Source organism: Diaporthe citri (genome assembly GCF_014595645.1).
Source record: "Diaporthe citri strain NFHF-8-4 chromosome Unknown scaffold_6, whole genome shotgun sequence".
NCBI classification, from domain to species: domain Eukaryota; kingdom Fungi; phylum Ascomycota; class Sordariomycetes; order Diaporthales; family Diaporthaceae; genus Diaporthe; species Diaporthe citri.
In genome coordinates, this window is record NW_025064851.1 from 376,788 (window position 1) to 394,909 (window position 18,122).

At 54.4% G+C, this 18,122-nt stretch overlaps 7 protein-coding genes across 7 annotated transcripts; 2 read left to right on the top strand and 5 right to left on the bottom strand.

Moving 5' to 3' along the window:
- Window positions 1–878: 878 nt before the first annotated feature.
- INS49_012128 (uncharacterized protein) lies at window positions 879–1,409 on the bottom strand (the record flags this gene model as incomplete). The annotated part of the gene is made up of 1 exon (XM_043172833.1): window positions 879–1,409. One exon carries the CDS (start codon window positions 1,407–1,409, stop codon window positions 879–881), a length of 531 nt encoding a protein of 176 aa, XP_043022130.1.
- Window positions 1,410–2,615: 1,206 nt separating this feature from the next.
- On the bottom strand, window positions 2,616–4,863 carry INS49_012129 (uncharacterized protein; the record flags this gene model as incomplete). Its single annotated transcript, XM_043172834.1, has 3 exons — window positions 2,616–3,450; window positions 4,255–4,347; window positions 4,421–4,863. The coding sequence occupies 3 exons, from the start codon at window positions 4,861–4,863 to the stop codon at window positions 2,616–2,618; spliced, it is 1,371 nt and encodes a 456-aa protein (XP_043022131.1).
- Window positions 4,864–6,585: 1,722 nt separating this feature from the next.
- INS49_012130 (uncharacterized protein) lies at window positions 6,586–7,687 on the bottom strand (the record flags this gene model as incomplete). The annotated part of the gene is made up of 2 exons (XM_043172835.1): window positions 6,586–6,907; window positions 6,960–7,687. The coding sequence occupies 2 exons, from the start codon at window positions 7,685–7,687 to the stop codon at window positions 6,586–6,588; spliced, it is 1,050 nt and encodes a 349-aa protein (XP_043022132.1).
- An 803-nt stretch (window positions 7,688–8,490) lies between these two features.
- Window positions 8,491–10,337, bottom strand: INS49_012131 (uncharacterized protein; the record flags this gene model as incomplete). The annotated part of the gene is made up of 4 exons (XM_043172836.1): window positions 8,491–9,738; window positions 9,813–10,051; window positions 10,116–10,203; window positions 10,287–10,337. 4 exons carry the CDS (start codon window positions 10,335–10,337, stop codon window positions 8,491–8,493), a joined length of 1,626 nt encoding a protein of 541 aa, XP_043022133.1.
- Window positions 10,338–11,787: 1,450 nt separating this feature from the next.
- INS49_012132 (uncharacterized protein) lies at window positions 11,788–13,329 on the top strand (the record flags this gene model as incomplete). The annotated part of the gene is made up of 1 exon (XM_043172837.1): window positions 11,788–13,329. The coding sequence occupies one exon, from the start codon at window positions 11,788–11,790 to the stop codon at window positions 13,327–13,329; it is 1,542 nt and encodes a 513-aa protein (XP_043022134.1).
- A 1,294-nt stretch (window positions 13,330–14,623) lies between these two features.
- On the top strand, window positions 14,624–16,102 carry INS49_012133 (uncharacterized protein; the record flags this gene model as incomplete). The annotated part of the gene is made up of 2 exons (XM_043172838.1): window positions 14,624–15,140; window positions 15,201–16,102. 2 exons carry the CDS (start codon window positions 14,624–14,626, stop codon window positions 16,100–16,102), a joined length of 1,419 nt encoding a protein of 472 aa, XP_043022135.1.
- A 1,038-nt stretch (window positions 16,103–17,140) lies between these two features.
- INS49_012134 (uncharacterized protein) lies at window positions 17,141–17,858 on the bottom strand (the record flags this gene model as incomplete). Its single annotated transcript, XM_043172839.1, has 2 exons — window positions 17,141–17,143; window positions 17,184–17,858. 2 exons carry the CDS (start codon window positions 17,856–17,858, stop codon window positions 17,141–17,143), a joined length of 678 nt encoding a protein of 225 aa, XP_043022136.1.
- Window positions 17,859–18,122: the final 264 nt, after the last annotated feature.

The window sequence follows — 18,122 nt, forward strand, 5'->3', positions numbered from 1 at the left end:
GGGTTCGGTTCTAGATTTTGGTTGGCCTGCAGAATTTGGGAAAGGGAATAGATCTAGTGCAAGAAATGTCCACAATTTATACTCCTAAATGAGGATGGATGTGAGTGTCGAGCTGCTGTGACGGACTCGTCACCGTGCCCACTACACCTGACTGAGGTCCAAAGTGTGGCACACCTTCTCGGATCACTCACAGGCGTTCCTTATCCCATTCTGATAACCATGGTTGCCTCATTTTCAGTGAGTACGTCACCGACAAGACTCAGTGGTTGTCATCTAGCAAGGGCGACTTCTAGCATAATGCGATTATATATGTCAGCTTGTCCCTGCAGGAGCTGGTTGAATGTCTGCATACTTTTCTGAACCGTGGCACGCAATCATGACATGTGAGTTTGGGCATGCTCGCAATCATATGGATACAACTGAAGCATACGAGTGACCCTCAGCAATGAGATCGTTTTGGATGCGTGATCCGAAAGAGTCGAGCTGGATGACACTCAGGTGTGAAGAATTGACGAACGTTAAACAGAATGATTCAGCCACCTCAAATTTGTCAAGGCATATTAGTGTTTGGATTCTTGTCGCTCATGCCTAGGGAACTTGAAGGCGATCTTCGTGCCTCGCTGTGACTGTTTATTGATCATCTCGACGTCCGTTTCGCCAACCAGAAAAGAACCCTGTGCCACCAGTGTATATTCGAATCCATGAACCCTAGTACTCAAGCCCTTGTCCCTTCCATCGAGACCGGACTTCGTCGATAGCAGGGTCAGGTGGCCTATGGGCATGGGTACTCGTAACCTTGCAAGGTGACGTTGTTAGTGCCAGGATCCACAGAGTTAGCGATGAAGTGGCTTACACGGGGTCGTTGAATCTCGATCGGACTAGCTGGCCTGAGGAGCTTCGGATGCCGATGCCATGGTCACTGGCAAACCCGTGGGCCAGTACGTCGAAGTGAAGAAGTTGGGGTGGAACACCTGGGAAGCCTCATCCTGAAGGCCAGTGCTAGGGATGTGGTCCTCCAGCTCGAACTCCTTGACAGTTGTAGGCTGACACTGACACCACCATGCGCTCGTGCAGACACACACGAACGGGCTCTCGCAAGTGGTCGGTCCCGCATAACCCAGACCACCGCACTGTCCATACTCTGGCACTGTGGTGCTGGTGGGAACGGGGGCCGTTACGGTCGTGTAAGACGTAGCAGTAGACGACGGCATGGTGATTGTAGTGGTGGTGAAAGTGACGCTCGTAGAGGGTGGCAGCGTGGTCGTAGTCGTGAGACTCGCAGAGGGCTCCGGGGTGATGGTGGTGGTCGTGCAGGTGGTGACGGTCGAAAACGGAGCAGCGACTGCCATGCTAGCCAGCAGGCCGAAAAGGACGGCAAAGAGGCCGAGAATAGAAGTGAGAAGCTTCATGGTGGGCGATTCTTGGTCCGATGCTGCAACTGGATCGAAATCAGAGAGTGCGAAGATGGAGGATGTGTTGCAAGTTCTATGTTGCCACGTAGAGAAGGTGTGGATGGAAGATGGGTTGAGTATTGTATGCTACCAGTCTTGGATAAGCTTCCGAAGTGTGAGTACAGCGGCAGTGTGTCACATACGGGCCCTCTTCAGATGAGAACTGAAAGGTGACTAGATGTGAAAGATCTCCACAGCGTTGTGACTCAGTGTTTGTCTTGGAAGTAGCCTGTTGCCGAATCTGTGGAATATTCGGCTTGAAAAGCTTTTGAAATAATATCACGCAGGTGCCAAACTTGAACGGAAAGTAGTGGCAGGTCGTTTGCTCCTTGTCCCAAAAGGGCCGTTCGCGATGATGAAACAAAACAGGTTGATCTCATCAGCGAACACGTCTGATCAGTTGTTCCATTCAGTCCTTTTCCTTGTTTGCCCCTCTTCAAATGGCACCTTCACTTCCATTCGCTAGAGTTGAGTGTTGATGACAGCTGCTTGGGCAATGAATATGCGTGAACAATTGACGCTCCTTGGCAGGGAACACCGTTTTGAGTAATTTGCAGAAAGAATGAAGACCTTGACTGCAGGTTTTTGAGTTTTATTTTCTCATTCATTTGTTCTCATGTCTACACAATACGATCTGACTTATTTGCATCATCCCACTTGTCTGAGGCATCAAAAAACTGCTCCTCATCAGCGTCGTCATCCTCAACACTGAGACTGTGTCTGTATCTTTCGGCAAATATCTGCAAAAGCTCCACGAACTTTTCTCTCAGCCCGGGTGGTGCACTAATTGTCCTTGCATCAAATGTGTCTAGGGGCGTTCGACCGTTGTTGTCCCGCTGCTCCGGGTCTACCACACACCAAGGGCCAGTTGTGGCAAAGGTCCTCATCATATCTTCATTGGATACCTCGGCCACACAATGCAGCACGTTCTTACCATCGTTGTCTCTGATACGGATATCAACCCCACGTTGTAAGAAAACTTGTACTATCTTACATGCGTGGTAAATAACTGCGTTCACTGGAAAGCTATAAGTTAGCACCCATATGGCATTGAAGGAAAAGAAGAATGAGAGCTGTATTAATAGCAACTGAGCGCCAGACATCAAAGATATATCTTGGCACATTTGAAGTTTACAGCGGTCTGAAAGGTCAGAGGGCGGAGTGTCACTTACTGAGCGGCGTAGACCCGTCGCGGTCATGGTGGCCAACATCCGCACCGGCGTCGATCAAGAACTTGACCATCTCATAGTGACTGCCGACACAAGCGAAATCCAACGCCGTCGCCCGCGCATACCCCTGCTCCCCGTTGACGTTGGCCCCCGCATCCAACAGGGCAGCAGCGATCTCGACGCGGTTGTGGCCCCCGGGCGCTCCTGCGGTGAGGCACAGCGGCGTCTGCCCGTACGAGTCGTTGGTGTTGACGTCCGCCCCGGCGGCCAGGAGCACCCTGACGGCTTCCGAGTTTGCGCCGGTGCGACACGCGATCATGAGCGGGCTCTCCGACCGCAGGCGGGTCTTGCACTCTAGTTGGGCGCCTGCGTCTAAGAGCTCGGAGACGGCTGTTGCGTCGCCTTTCGCTGCTGCCCAATGGAGGGCTGTCCGGCCGGAGTAATCCAGCTTGTCCACGGGGCAGACTTCCAGTCGCAGGAGCTCGCCCAGATCTAGACATCGGATACCTAGAACCACCTTGTGCAGGGGTGAGAGCCCAGCCATCTCGATGATTGTGTCCAAAGGTAGAAGCTCCTCCAGGAGGGTGCGATCAGATGTCGGCATGTCTGGGTCCGTGTAGATCTTCTCGAGGGCCATCATAAAACCTGGTGGAGCCACTCCAGACGGTCCCTCTTGAAAAAGGTCCGCGCCTTCTTGAAGCAGGAACCGGACCATGGGAATACTGAAGTGGCGGAGAGCGAACCCAATCGGAGTCATGCCAGTGTCGAGGACATCGGTGACAGACACGTGTTTTCGCTGTACGGCCGCCTTGATACTGTCGACATCTCTCCTACTGATATCTGCACATTGTCAATAGGGTGTTCAAGACTAACACGGATAGAAGTTGGGGGTCCCCTGAGAAAAGAGTACTGCAAACGGCCAGGGTTTTCACGTACAACCAAAAATATTGTAGTATCCGTCTAAAGCTCGGGTAGAGACGACTCTGCACACCCTAATGAGTAGCTCGGGGGGTCCGATACCGTCCGAGAATGATGCTGTTATCGCTGCCTGGAACAACCAGGAGGGAAAGAGATATGTTATCCTGAGCCACCTCGCGCGGCGCGCTTTACATGATGAATCCGTACAAACGGAGGTGCCGGGATTAGGCCCTGTGAACGAGAACGAAAAGGCCCCAAGGGTGTTTGTGAAAGCAGAGAGGCTGAGGTGAGCGACACTGCGATTATTATGGCAACGACAACGGCATCGCGGACTGCACATTGAGTCGCCGAATTTTGGCTGCCCTTGGACCGAGAACGGCCGGGTCCCACGCTCGTTCGTCGGTGGGCTGTGCGTGATCTTCGAGAAAGCTTGATCCAGATGTTGGAAGTAGGAATCCTGTTTCTTGGTTCGCTCGTAGCGCATATCGGAAAGCGCAAGCTGGTGCAGACTCGGAGATCGCGGTGACTGCAAAGCATCATGGGAGATGCCACTTTTCGATGGGATATTTCGTAGTGTATCCTGGTGCATGTGTTTAAACACAGGAAACATCTCGGAGGACAGATACTTTTCATTATCGACACTCTGCGGGATACTCTTTTGTTCTGGCCAGTCCAGGATAATCTGATCGTCTTCAGGCAGTCCTGAGACAAGCAACGGTGAAGAAAGAGGGCGATGCTGCGAGTCGTATCGCTTCTCGGTATCTTGACCGGCTGAGTTCTCATCGTAGTATGTTTCTATCAACTTGACACTGTTGGCAGTAAGACAGTCAGAGTTCTTTGAACGATAGAACGACGACTGTGCCAATGCTGGGCGTCACTTACGTGTTCAGTACGACAAGCTTGGACAGTAATGAGAGACGGCGTTCTTTAAGGAGGCGAGAAATGATGATTATGCGCTCCTTGATGGGCCTCCTCGACCGTTTCTCGGCAATGAGTTCTGAATTCGAAAATAATTTTGGGTTGTTTGAGTTACCGTCTTCAATGTCAGGGCACACCTCCCGCACATCCTCAAAAGTCTTTAGGATCACCCGAAGGTCCCGATATATAGCTCTGAGGATGTCGAGATTCTCTTTGGCTGTCCCGGAAAACGTCTTGGTGTGAAGATGGCTGACATCTTCCAACATCTTGGTCAGCTCGATAAGCTCATCGTGGATCAAATAAAGATCCGAGGCATTCAGCTGCCCCGATATCCGCCTTTTGAGGCCTATTACTGTGTGCAGTGCGACGCCGGCCGCGCGCTCTACGTCGTGAAGGGCCTCGTCCATGGTTCGTCATCCTCATCGATGGGGCTGTGCTGAAAGAGCCGGTCTGAATAGGCCGGGAGGCCACATCAAATGGACCGGTATGGAGCAACCGAGTGAGATGCGGAAGTCATTTGAAGAAATGGACACCCGCGCCTCTACAAATAGCCCCACACGGCGCCATGGGTGCCAAGTTATCCGGTCATCTGGTTCGCTCCGTGGTAGCGGGAGGCATGGGCAGGGGATGCCCCGACACTCTATACATGTGTAGCGTCGCAGCCGAGGATGCTAATTAAAGACACCCCAATGCGAGTGGACAACGGGTGGTAGCAGGCAACAGTGTTATCTTCAGCTTAGTATCCCACATATACACGAGCTCAGTCTATAATATGATGACATCGAGTTCGTGCAGGAGGGAAAACTGGCTTCGGCAGGCACGACTGCAAGATCTCAAATGCAATCGGAGATACTGTGGCAATCCAGTAATGATCCGCCCAATTGTCTCTACCCACTACGCTTCTGCCTACACTGTGCCTTCTTACTTCAAGGTTATACTTTATGACGATCTATCAATAACGATGTCTAGCGAGATCATCCCATATATTCCCAAAACGGAGACTGTGCTTACATCGGTCTTTCAGCTCCAAATTCCTTGAGCTGTTGCACCCCCTAATAGAGTGTGCTCTCCCAAAAGATGGGGGCTTGAAAAGATTGAGAACCATTTTTTTACCTCTTGTTGTCCACAGTGCCGTAATCAAAGCTTGAAGCCCTGTGGACTCTATGGTTGCTTATGACGGACTTACAATGTCGATACGAAAACCAAAACTGGATTAGGGTAGGATTATATTCACAACATCATAGAAAGGATGAGAGGAACAGAGGGCTCACGTCAGCAAAGTGACAGACTTGGCACATCTCATAAAGCAGGACCAGGGACAGGAACTGTAACCTGAATGGCCGAACGGACGTCGAAGAGCAGTACATATGCAGTGAAGCGATGTAAGACGACGGGCATGCTGACTGCTTTCCACCTAACTTCACAAACGGTTATAGTGCAAGGATTGCTCGGCAGTTTCAGCCTCATAGCTGCGTCAGATGTTGTATGAAGTCCTGCACCCGTACCACTGCCGGCCAACGCAGAACCAGCACGTCATGCTCACTGATGCAGCGGCATAGCCCCTCATTTAATGTTTGAGAACATAATCGAGGGCCAAACATCCCCTTCTCAGAAGTTAATGGGAGCCATCGACAACTCAAATGTGAGTCATCTTGAGTAAACCTCTGCAAAACTCTGTACGGTCCACTCGATAACGCATACCTTTGACGTTGCTGAAAAGAATACGCAACTCCGATGCTGCTACAGCAAAGGGACGGTATGCCGCGGAAAAGAATATGAGAGAGACATCTTGAAAGCATCTCCAACCAATCATTGCTGTCAATGACATTGTGGTAGCCTCGTGTAACCACATACCTAGGTATATCGACCTGGTATATCGATGTTCCAACGTTCGCGAGCAGAGATCGCGAATATAGTAGATTTGTGAGTAGAGTAAGGAGACAATGGAGTACGATAGTGTGGCATTTGCGAGGGAATTATGGCCGTGGGCTTAGGAGCACCGAATGGACGCATTGAGTAACACTCGACCAGTCCAAAAAGGTCCAGACACCCTGTGGAAATCTGTTCTAGTATTTACACATTTACAGCGGTATCATCAACGTGAGCCAGGGAAGACAGCTGATGGTCATTTACCTCGTTACCCAGGGTCCGTCATCATTATGGAATATCTGCGCGCACCCTCCCACCCGTATGAGCCTGCACTTCATCTTCTTGCGCGGGCGCTCCTGCTCATCCCTCTCAGACTCCACCGGCGAGTCCGGCCTCCAATTCATCACCGCAGCCACCGCCTCACACTCCCGGTTGTGCTGCGATTCCGACGCCTTCCTCTGGGCGTTGATGACAGAGTACGGCCGCCTGTCCTCCCCCAGATGGATCAACGCCTTCTTGAACGCGGTGGAGTAGTGCGCCTCGTGCACTTTCCCCTCATGGGGGTCAGAATGGAGGTACCAGCTGTTCAGCTCCACGGGGGGTCCCGTCCCGACCGGCTCGTCCGGGGTGTCACAGGCGCGCCATGAGCGCCACCCAGAGGCCGAGGTGGTACGACAGGGCCCTGCGGTGTACCGGCGGCGCGTTCCTGTACCACGGCAGCGCGAAGAGGGCCCTGTGCTCCCACGCCGTGGATGCGGCCGCCCCGGGCGGCAAGGCAGGCACGGCGAAGTACGAAGCCCCGACCGGCACCTCGCCCTCGTGCAATGCCGGGAGATCCCGCTCCTCGGGGTTGATCCTGTAGAACCGCAGGACGACGAGCTCTCGGCTGCTATGGGTGATGACCCACGGGATGTTGCTGGCGAGCGCCCACGCCGCCGGCTCCTGCAGGGCCCAGGCGATGGCGCCCGGCACGAACGGTATGAAGAGGTTTGTCCACTCGGGTTCGGGTTTGAAATTAGACGAGTGGAATTCGTCGTGGTCCGGCAGCAGCTTGCCCGGCAGGATCCAGTCCGAGTCGCCGTGCCTTGCGCCGACGAGCTTGAACCCGAAGTCCGGTTGCGCCAGCAAGGGCAAGTCGGCGGGCTTGTCGGTGACGAGTCGGATCTTCTCGACGTTACGCCTGCCCTGCTTCTTCGCGGTGATAGCGGCGAGGCGCGGGAGCAGGTGGCTGAAAGTGGCCAGGTCCTTCTTGGCTGCCGGGACAGCCAACCTGTCGGCCAAAGCCTCCTTTTCAATGCGTGGGAACTCGGGACGGGCTCCTTCGCCCGAGACCAGGACGTCGTATATTTGTCCGGAGAACATCGAATTGAAGACCTCCGAATTAAATGTATCCTCTTTTTTCAGCTCGACAATGACTGGGACAGCAGGTTTTCCCTGCTGCGCGTTTGTGGCCGACTCATCTTGGCTTCAATGGGTTTCTTCCTCTTGGTGCCTTTGTTTGAACGTACCCTGGTCATGTTTATGCTGTCTATCAATGCTGATGACGAGAGTGGCGATGAGGCTGATGATGGTGTCAACGGTGTCAACGGTGATGATTTGGCATCAAGACAAGCGTGTGTAGTACTAAACCAAAGGCAGGGAGAACATGATTTTGGACTCCTCCGGGGTTATTTCTTTGTTAACACATCCTCTTATGAAACGTCAGGAATACCTTGCTAGAAACGGACGATTTTGAGAGACTTCTTTGTCATAATGGACAGGAGGCATATGAGTTGTCCACGACCACCGTCACGAGGGGAAGTAACGAGGCAGCCCAAAGGTCACGGTGTTTGTGGCAAAAAGCACTGGATTGCTCGCTTCTAAGAGTCATGCACTTCCCTCGGCTCCTCCAAGCTGCCTGAAAGACGCAGCCTGGTTCGATGCTTATCGACATGGCGGGAAACTCGCTCAGACAATGATGCAGCTCTCAACCGTTCCTTGCGCAGACCCTCGTTTGAAGTACCACGCTCCTCCATCTTACGGCGCCTGTGGAACTCGCCGCCTCTGTCAAGGTCAACGGGTGGCTCAGTCGCACTTTCTGACCCGTTGAGCCAATGTCCCTCCATAACCTTCGCAGCTTCGTCAGCAGCGCCATCGAGCTCGGCTGGGGCACGACCCGCTGCCCTCTAAACAGCCGAGTGAAGTCCCATTCCGTGGCCGATCTTTTTGACAAGCGCCTTCTTGAGATACCATTCTCTGGCCAAGCTCCTCGTTGTCTTGGCGAATACAGCTGGCGCAACCCGTCCTCTCTCCACAGCTCGTCCAAGAACGAAAATGGCATCAGCCAGCGCACGCTCCTCAGCCACCAGTTCGTATAGTTGGTTCCCGACGACTGTTGGTGCGACAAGCAGCTGATCGATATCTGGCTCGGGAAGGCGCTTGCTGTTCTCGATAGTCTCATCCGCACGACGCATGGTATCTCGCAAAATGTTTGTGTTGTTTTGCAACAAGTTAGACAGCTGCGTCAGAGCGCCGACCTCTGATTGCATTGTGCTCATGGCATTCAACATGGCCGTGCGCTGTGCCTGAAGACCTTGCATGCTGGAGTCATTCTGTTCGCGAGTACGGGCTCTCATCTGATACAAAGTCGCTCCAAGCTGGCGAAGGAGGGCGTCCTTTTCGGGGTTAGGGGGTATTGGCGGTGCTGGCACAGAAGACGGCGACGGAATGTTGAGGGTCAGAGGCTCGTCCATCAGATCAGGCGGTGGTGGGGGCTTCTGTTGCGGTGGAGGTATATTCTGTGCCGGTCCTTGTTGCCATGTTTGCTGTAATGGCGGAGGACCAGCGTATTGTTGCTGGGTTTGCGGAGGCAGGCTTGACATTCGACGCGGATCGGCGAGAGACATCAGCATGGGGGGCGCGCCAGCTTGATACTGAGCCTGTAGCGGATGTCCTTGGAAAGGAGGTTGAGGAGGAGTAGCGTGAGAGAAGCCTTGAGGTGGTCCCTGCTGATGTGGCTGTTGAGGGACAGGAGGAAGGGGAGGCGCACTATCGTATCTCGACATGCGATTATTCTGCTGCGGCTGCGTTTGTGGTGATTGTTGCAAGGCGGGAGAGCCATAACGACTCCCAGGACGCTCCACACCTGGCGGCAAAGGAGGTAGAGGAGGGCCTTCTGCTCTCGAAGGCTGCTGGTTGGGTTTTGGGGGCGGCGGTGGTGGTCGAGGGCCGCCGTTCGTTATGGGAGGCGACTGTACGGAGCTCGGTGGTCGAGCAGACAGCTCCTGTGGCAGAGGAGGAACGGGTGGAGGGGTGGGAGCGGCTTGTGGTTGGGCCGAGGGAGGTCGTTGTTGCGCCTGGCCTCTTGCGACAACTGGAGGTTCCTTTGCGAAGACATCTCGTAGTACGCCCAAGAAGTCAAATAGGTTGGATTTCTGTGTACAGCTTTGGTCAGCCACGTCGGGTTCAAACAAAGGGAGCGCCTCCTCTTTGATGCCATAGAACGTACATCCCAGAAGTCAGCCCAGCCAACGAGATACGGATGGTAAACTTGTCCTTGAGGGTCGACGTGCTGCCCTGGCCTCACGACCATGGTCTCGGTTGGGGTAACGTATACGAGAGGCGGCTCTCGTGGGTATGCGTGAGGGACCCATATCGATATGGGGAAACGGTATGTGGTGCCGCGAAAGTTGACTGGTATTGTACCGGAGATATGGAGGAGGAGGGCAGAGCTGCCATTGGGGAATGCTGATGTCGCGAGACATCCAAGTCAGTATGAGGTTCTGATGCAGCAATCGGGGGCGTTCCATACTGTGCACATCTGTCCGAGGCGATAGTGAGGGATACTGGGACAGGGCCTGGGCTACGTCGTTGTAAGTGCGGTTGACATCGTGGTATTCCTGCGGCGGTGGAGGAGAGGGGTTAGCAACATCACGAAGACGATGGTTGGGTACGAATCGCGACGGGTGGGCCAGGAACGTACACTTGTCAGGACGCTGTATAGCCAGTTGAGGACATGACGCTGGACAACCATTGTCGACTGTACGGGATCGTCAGCAGCTGTCGCCAAACAGCTTCATCGCAGGATGTTGTGGCAGTCAGAGGTGTATCATCCTGGAGGCCTGGTACCTTGGGAGTGCATCATCCTCACACTCCACCAGCCTTGGCAGTGGTCGAGGCTCCATCCAGCTTTGGGCAGGCGGGCAGCACAGCTGCTTGGAGCTTGACCCTGGGCCTAACCCACATTATTCCGTCCCACAGCAGCACAATACTGCCAAGGGGGCCAATGCTGTGGCACGTGCGCTCTGTTCAGACGGCCGCCGACAAACGGCGCCTTGTGATAAACCGGGGGCTCCGTTCTGGCCGTTCTGGCCGGGTTGGCTCGGTTTCAGGGACACCCCAAGTTTGTGTCTCCTCAACCTTGCCATCCTTCATCTGGTCGATGGCTGTCGTCTTCGAAGCCATCACCCACGTCATAGCAAGCAAGCATTCATCAGCCTCCTCGTCTCGATCTGCCTCGATTGCCCTGCAGACTCGAGCACGGAGGGATGCCTGGACTTGCATGGCGGCTCGAGACTGCGGAGCAGCAACGTCAAACAAAAATGGATGACCGCACTGACAGATGACTGACTAGACCACATGCCGACAGTGACAGGGCTGAGCCGACAATTGCAATGTGAAAGTGCATGTTTTTTTCCCTCCCACCCGCTCGTCCACCATCGACCCATCCCATCCACCCGGGCGCTATCGGAGCAGGGAAATGCAGGAATCGTCTCATTGTCAAAGCCAGCCATCCAAAAATACCCGCCTGCGGAATTTCACTTTTGTGATGGTGTACTGAAGAGGACTCGCATCTGGTCTGATGCAGGTGGATTGGGTCGGCTTAACGGCGACCACACACACACACACATGCGACACGCATCAGCAAAATTATTATTGAAACAAGAGCCATCACTTCTCACTTTTGCCACGATTCAGGCACAGCAAAGCATAGCAAGGCCTTAGATCCCTTAGACCCTTGAGTCCCTTGAGGGCCACGCGGGTCAGCCGGGCGCTGTCGCACCCTAAACTCACGGACGGGCTGCGCTGGTTTGTAAACACTTTTTGCCTGTTTTGATTAGTCAAGCCGGGCGCCGGCCGTCTGTTTCGCTTCCCTTATAAACCACGCCATCCCCTGCCTCGTCCAATTTACTCCTTCTCCTACCTCAACAGCCATAATTCAGCCTTACTTTGACCACAATCGTCAGTCTCCAGGCCAGACACGCATGCACACGATACAACGGTGATCTCGCACGGCTGAGGAGTATATCAGAAAACACTCTGTATACTCCTTGCGTCAGGACTACCATCCCATCTCAAGCCTTTCACCAACGGCAAGCAACCAACGCGGCTTCGTACATCCACGCCAAGTGCCAGTGCCAGCAACGAAAATTTCTATCAGCCACCCAAGGATCTCTTGAAACAGAGAACCGTCCAACAAAGTCATGTTTCCTCCCATCCCGGTACTCTCCGATTATGGAATCTCGCCTAGCCATGGCTTCCTGCCGGAAGCCCTTCCCTTGACGAGGCTCCCGGACCCGTACTACAACAAATGGGAGGCCATCGTCGCGAACCTGCAGGCCCTGATCCTCAGCAGGCGCCTCCGAGGCGTCATCGACCGCCTCCCTGTGCTCTCCACCGTCGGTCTGGAACACGATGCGGAATGGCGGAGGGCTTACAGCCTGCTGGTCTTCATGGCGCACGGTTACATATGGGGTGGTGACAGCCCCAGCGACCGCCTCCCGCCCTCCATTGCCGTGCCTCTCCTGACCGTGTCGGAGAGGCTCGAGGTCCTCCCCGTTGCTACCTATGCCGGGGTGTGCCTTTGGAACTTCAAGCCGCTGTTCGTCGACGAGGGCATTGACTCGCTCGAGAACCTCGCCACCTTGACAACCTTTACCGGTGCCATCGATGAGTCCTGGTTTTACCTGGTCTCTGTCGCTATCGAGGCCCGGGGCGCGCCCATTATCCCGCTCATGTTGACGGCCATGGCCGCTGCCCGCGACGGCGATGCAGCTGCCGTCGCCCGTTGCTTGCGCGCATTCGCAGAGCGCCTGGACGATCTCGGCACCCTGCTGCAGCGCATCCACGAGAGTTGTGACCCCACCATTTTCTATCACCGCATCCGGCCGTTCCTCGCAGGAAGCAAGAATATGGCCGAGGCTGGTCTGCCCAACGGCGTCCTCTACGAGCTCGATGAATCTGGTCGCGGCGAGTACCGCCAGTACAGCGGTGGTAGCAACGCCCAGAGCTCGATCATTCAGTTCTTCGATATTGCGCTTGGTATCGATCACCGGCCGACCGGCGAGAAAGCCCCATCTGGCGATGGGTCTGCTTCCGAGTCCGACGCCAGCCGCGGCAGGGCCCCTGCGCCCCGTCACAACTTCCTCATGGAAATGAGGAAGTATATGCCTGGCCCTCACGCGCGCTTCCTGAATGACGTCTCGTCCGTGGCCAATATCCGCGACTTTGTCGAGTTGCGCGGGTCATCGGACAAGGGACTGCGCATCGCATACGACGCGTGCCTTTCGATGCTGAGCGCGCTGCGCGACAAGCACATCGCCATCGTCACGCGCTACATCGTGACACCCAGCCGGGAGGTCCGCGCCAGGAGCCGCAGCCGCAGCCCCGAGGCCGTGAGGCAGCGCGTCAACCTCGCGACCGCCTCGCGCAGGCAGCAGCAGCCTGCCAAGCCCTCCCGCGGGCCTCAGGGCATTGCGCTCGACACGAGCGGCGACGGGAAGAAGGACCTGACGGGCACGGGCGGCACCCAGCTCATGTCATTCCTCAAGCAGGCGCGCGACGAGACGGGCGAGCCTGCCGTCGACGATTGGGCGAGGAGGTTCATGAGCCGGAAGCCGCGCCGGGAAGGAAGAAACGACTTCTTCCTCGGCAAGGAGCAGCTTCCGGTCGAGGAGGTCGAGGTCGCCGGTCTCGCCGGTACTTGGACGATGGAGGATGACTTTGGTGGGCTTTGTGCCGTTTGATCGATGCTCGCTCAAGCGTTCATGCTTGAAACAAGTTGATATAGGAAGCAATTATCTCCAGTTTACTCCACTTGAGAATTTGACGTACAAAAAACATACAGAGTGATGGATTTGAGGTACTCGGTGCCCAGACAGACGCTCCCAATGTGCAGGTCCGTCTTTGAATGTGGCCGTCCTAATAAGCATCTGACCCCTGCTCCTGACAGGAACTTTCTGCCCACATTCCGAAGATCGCCTCGAGGTCCATCCGAACCCAGGTACTAAATTTATTTCCAGCCTGTCGTTCAACGACTCTTGTCATGCAAGCCCCTTCTGTTCTTATCCAAATCATCATCGTGCCCTCTGTCAGCCTCTCAGTCTTTGCTTCTCCTCACCCCTCTCATGCGTGCTTCTTTTTGAGCCAAGAAGCTCGCAGCCGACTCATTCGTCCCCGCCAATAGAGCCGGAGCAGCAGTCCTGATTCGGACCTCCACTCTCGGAGACATGTGCTTATGCGATGGGCCCCGCGGACACCCACCCCGCGATGATGGTAACATTCTGCTTTCCTGAGGCTCCTGCCATCTTTGCTCGGTCGCTACCAATGGATTTATCTAACTTTCTCGGCGCGATTGTGTTTGGCCATTCGCCGTTGCGGAATGCCCAACGTGATTTGAGTTCCTCGGTACAGGGTTACCGATATCAGATCAGACTAATGCTTCGGTACTTGAGTGGTATCGGGAGATCATGGCATTTTTGCGCGGAGTGATGCCTGCAACAAGCATCGCCGGCGAGGATGCAGGTCTGCTCCCCCTGGATACAAGGCCTCAAGGCGCGGGTGACAGCCGGTCTTAAGAAGAGCTGAAGCAGCACAGAGCAGAGGTGTTCCGCTACCGGGAGTATCATTAGAGACAAGCCCTCGTAGTTGTCTGCCCTCGATCAAGAATGAGTATACACGTGGGTCATACTGCTCGCCGTGAAGGGCATCATTCCCGGCCATGCAACCGCACGTCCCATGGATACGCATCGTGAAGGTGGGGTTCTCTTACATCTCCGCCTGGCTCAAGATAACCTCATCCGGGCTGCCAACCCGAAGGCTACCCTTGACAGACATGTACTCGAGTCAACACTCTTGATAGACCAACAGCCATGGACACACATATCTACCCGTCTATTCACTTGCGCGATGATGAGAATACACTGAACAGCCCAACGCCGCTCTTTACTTTTCTCCCTTCACTGGCTAGGAAGTAATTCGTTCCCGCCCCAATTCGGCGAACCTGGCTGCAGCTACAGACACGAATTATCATTCATCAATATGCCTCGCTGTATTTCCCTAGCCGTGCTGGCTCTCGCAAGCTCGGCTGCCGCTGCTCCTGGCCTCAAGGCCGCCCGCCAGACCGGCGACACGGTCAACGCGACGGTCGTGAGCAATGTCACTCTCTCGCCAATTCCGGTGCCGACGAAGCCTGATTGTCTGGTCCCGCAAACCAATGTGTCCCTGGACTACGGTCTCAACAACACGGACCTCGCTGCAGTCAACGTCACCCTGTCGACCAATTATCCTACCATATTGCTGGAGACCATCTCTAATCTCACCACTGTTGACTGCTCTTCAGATTCAGTCGCGATAACTTTTAACAATGCTGAGGATCTCAACGATGCGTATACACAGTGGTCATCGCATGAAAAGCTCTTGCTCATCACCAACCACATGGGTGACTGCGACACAGAGTTCGAGCGTGGCTTCTTCTTGGCCGGCACTTATACGGCAGATACATCTAGTCTGACCCTCACTGCCACGGCGGAGAAGACAGATGTAAACAGCGCCAGCTGTAAGTTCCCCCCCAGTGGCCATCTATGGTACGAACACTAAATCTGACACCCTCACTCAGCCTACATGAAGACCCAGTTCCACGGCCTACCCGCAGCAAGCTCCGCGGACCCAACCAGACGAGACATCATCATCGACCCAGACAAGCTGACATACAGCAACACCTGGAACCTGCCCTCCCAGGTCCTGTACGAGTACGACCCGTACGTCAAGGTGACCGCCCAGTCGGGCCAGCTGGACCTCTCGGTCGGGCTCAGCGGGTACCTCGAGTTCGACGTCGGCGCGCTGACCCTCGACGCGCTGCACGTCGACTTCGAGACGGCCGTCAGGTCGGACCTGGTCCTCGAGCTGGGCGTGACGGCGCCGTACAACAACACCTTCGCGTACTCGCCCGACGGGCTCGTGTACTACATCGTCAACGTCCCCGGGATCATCACCTTCGGCCCGGAGCTGCTCTTCAGCGTCGGCGCGGACCTCGACGTCGCGGCCGCGGTGGACGTTGCCCTGGACGTCGGCGCCGAGGTCGCCAACGGGACCGTCCACATCGATTTTGTCGACTGGAATTCCACCGCTGCGGCGGGGTGGGAGCCCACGTACCACGCCAACGTGAGCCTCTCCGAGAAGGCTACCGTGGCAGTGAGCCCGTTCGTCTCCTTCACCGTCGGGGTCGAGTTCGAGCTGCTCGGCGGGGCGCTCGACCTCGGCGGCGGCCTGACGCCCAAGGCGAGCTTCCCCACGGCGGTGACGCTTGATGCTGGCCAGGATATTGGCGCTGGCAGTGGGGAGAACACCACGGTGACCCAGCCTGGCGGTGAGGGTGGTAGTGCGGCCGCGTGTACGAATGGGGCGGCAGTTGTGAGCGAATTCGAGTTCAGCCTGACGGCCTTTGTGACGCAATGGTACAACCAGGTGATTTATGATGTGAAGGTGCCAATCGCGGAGGAATGCTATTCTTGGACTTGAAAGGCAATTCTGGGGAGACTGCTGTACATTAAATCGTATCGAAAGGAATCTGCTGGTACGTAGCTAGTAAGGTCTGTTGTTATGGCTTAGTCTTGTAGTGGTGCTTAACAAGTTTTGCAACGCTAAATAATTGGTATACTGTCCCGTCCCAAAGCTTTACATTTTTAACAGCGTGAAGGGATGCAAGATACCACCAATAACTTAAGCACACGGGCGGCATGATCTACGCAGCTGGTGGCGACTGTCCCAGGCGCTCTAACGAAGCCCATTTTGTGGATAAGCGTACTTTGTTTGGCAGGATGAAGAATATCAAAGTAATTTAGAATTTTTTACCTTATGGGCAAATGTCACTATTAGGTTCCGCTTTGGGTATGTCAAGGGCGGCAAGGTGTTGACGTGTTCGGGGCCAAGAAGTTGATTTACGAATGGGATGCGGATCCGAACTCCGCCGGAGGTAAGGCTTAACGGACACGGGTATGAGCGAGGTGAGGAAGAGGTGTAACATGTAATGAAGCAAGCCATGACTTAAAGTTGAGGTTGAATTCTTTGGATTGGTGGGGATAAATACAAGAGCCTGGGTGGTTTATGGTAATGAATGCAATTTTTCTGCTGTCAGTGAGATGAATCAGCTGCTCAGATGTCATTCACTTTGTGAGAATCACACATAAAGAGCCATTTAAAGAATAATCCAACTATCTTGGCGAAGTTAACTGTTCCCAGCATCTTAGGCTCATTGTTGAAGAGGCTCATAACTCAAGTCTTCTGATGCCGACATACTGTTCTTGCTCAGCAAAAGCTTCTCTCCTCTGTGATTGATTCTCCAACGTTGCCAGACCGGACTGTTCTTCCAACCTTCTACTTGTCTGTCGTACCCTGCTGCTACACCTAACAGGATATCCGTCGGTTTCATGAAGTCGAAATCTTCCAGAGACCACCAATACTTTGTACGTAGCGCATCAGCACAAGGAATGCAAAGGACCAAAAGGTTGAGCACCATCACCGCCACGATATAGTGAAATCCTCCCAAACGAACAGCCTCTACTCCGGCATATGCATCAGCGGAGAATGTCTCATTACCAACCATGGCTTGAGGGCCCGCATACACTGTCAACATGCTATCCACCATAGCTGTGATCGAGTTCTCAAGCCCACGAAGGCTGGCGTTCTCGGCGGATGGTGTGGAGTTGTAAAGCAACAACTGAGAAGACATATAGTTTCTGATGCTGGTATTGAAGGAATTCCCCACCGGTGATGAGTAAAAGCTTGTTTGATCGCTCGCGATCAATTGAACTTGCCAATTAACAAGGAAAGTCGAGTTACCACTAGGTTCGATGTCCTGGACAGTGTCGTTGCCGGTAACCGGAGCCACGGTGGTGTTCTTGCCGCCGAGCTCGACAGAGACATTGAACATCGTCGGCGTGTAGAAAGTTTCGCACTGCGTCCGGTTGAGATTTGCGTACGTGGTACCAGCTGCAATGCCCAAGATGCGCCGGGAAACTTTGGTGGAGCTTGCTGCCGCGATAGCCACAATGGTGTCACCACTCCACCCGAAGTATGAGGCAAACTCGGAGGAAAGACTGTTCGGAAGCAAGCTTTTTGCCTCCCACACCCGCTCTTGACCGCCTGGTTCGATGTAGTACGCTGTACTTTTGTTGTAGATGCATTCCACAGTCGCCCTGTATCCGTTCTCCAGATACCAATACCGTTGTGCACGAAAGTTGGTACGGATATCTTCATCACTAACCCCAAAAGGCATACCAACGCCATGGCTTCTGTTCACATACTCAAAGCTGGTATAGTCCAACTTAGGTCGCATACCAATCCCTCCGTCAACGGTCGTCGCTTGGGAGGCCGCTTGCAATAGCTGACCGAGAAAAGTCTCCCCCACATTGTATGCGAAGATCCCGTTCCTATTACTTACTGCCGGTAGATTACTGCGGGAAGTCCAGTTGTAATTGAGCAGTGTGGTGTTCGTGTAGTCAGGCAGCTGTATCTGTGCTTTTTGAGTTACAATAAAAAT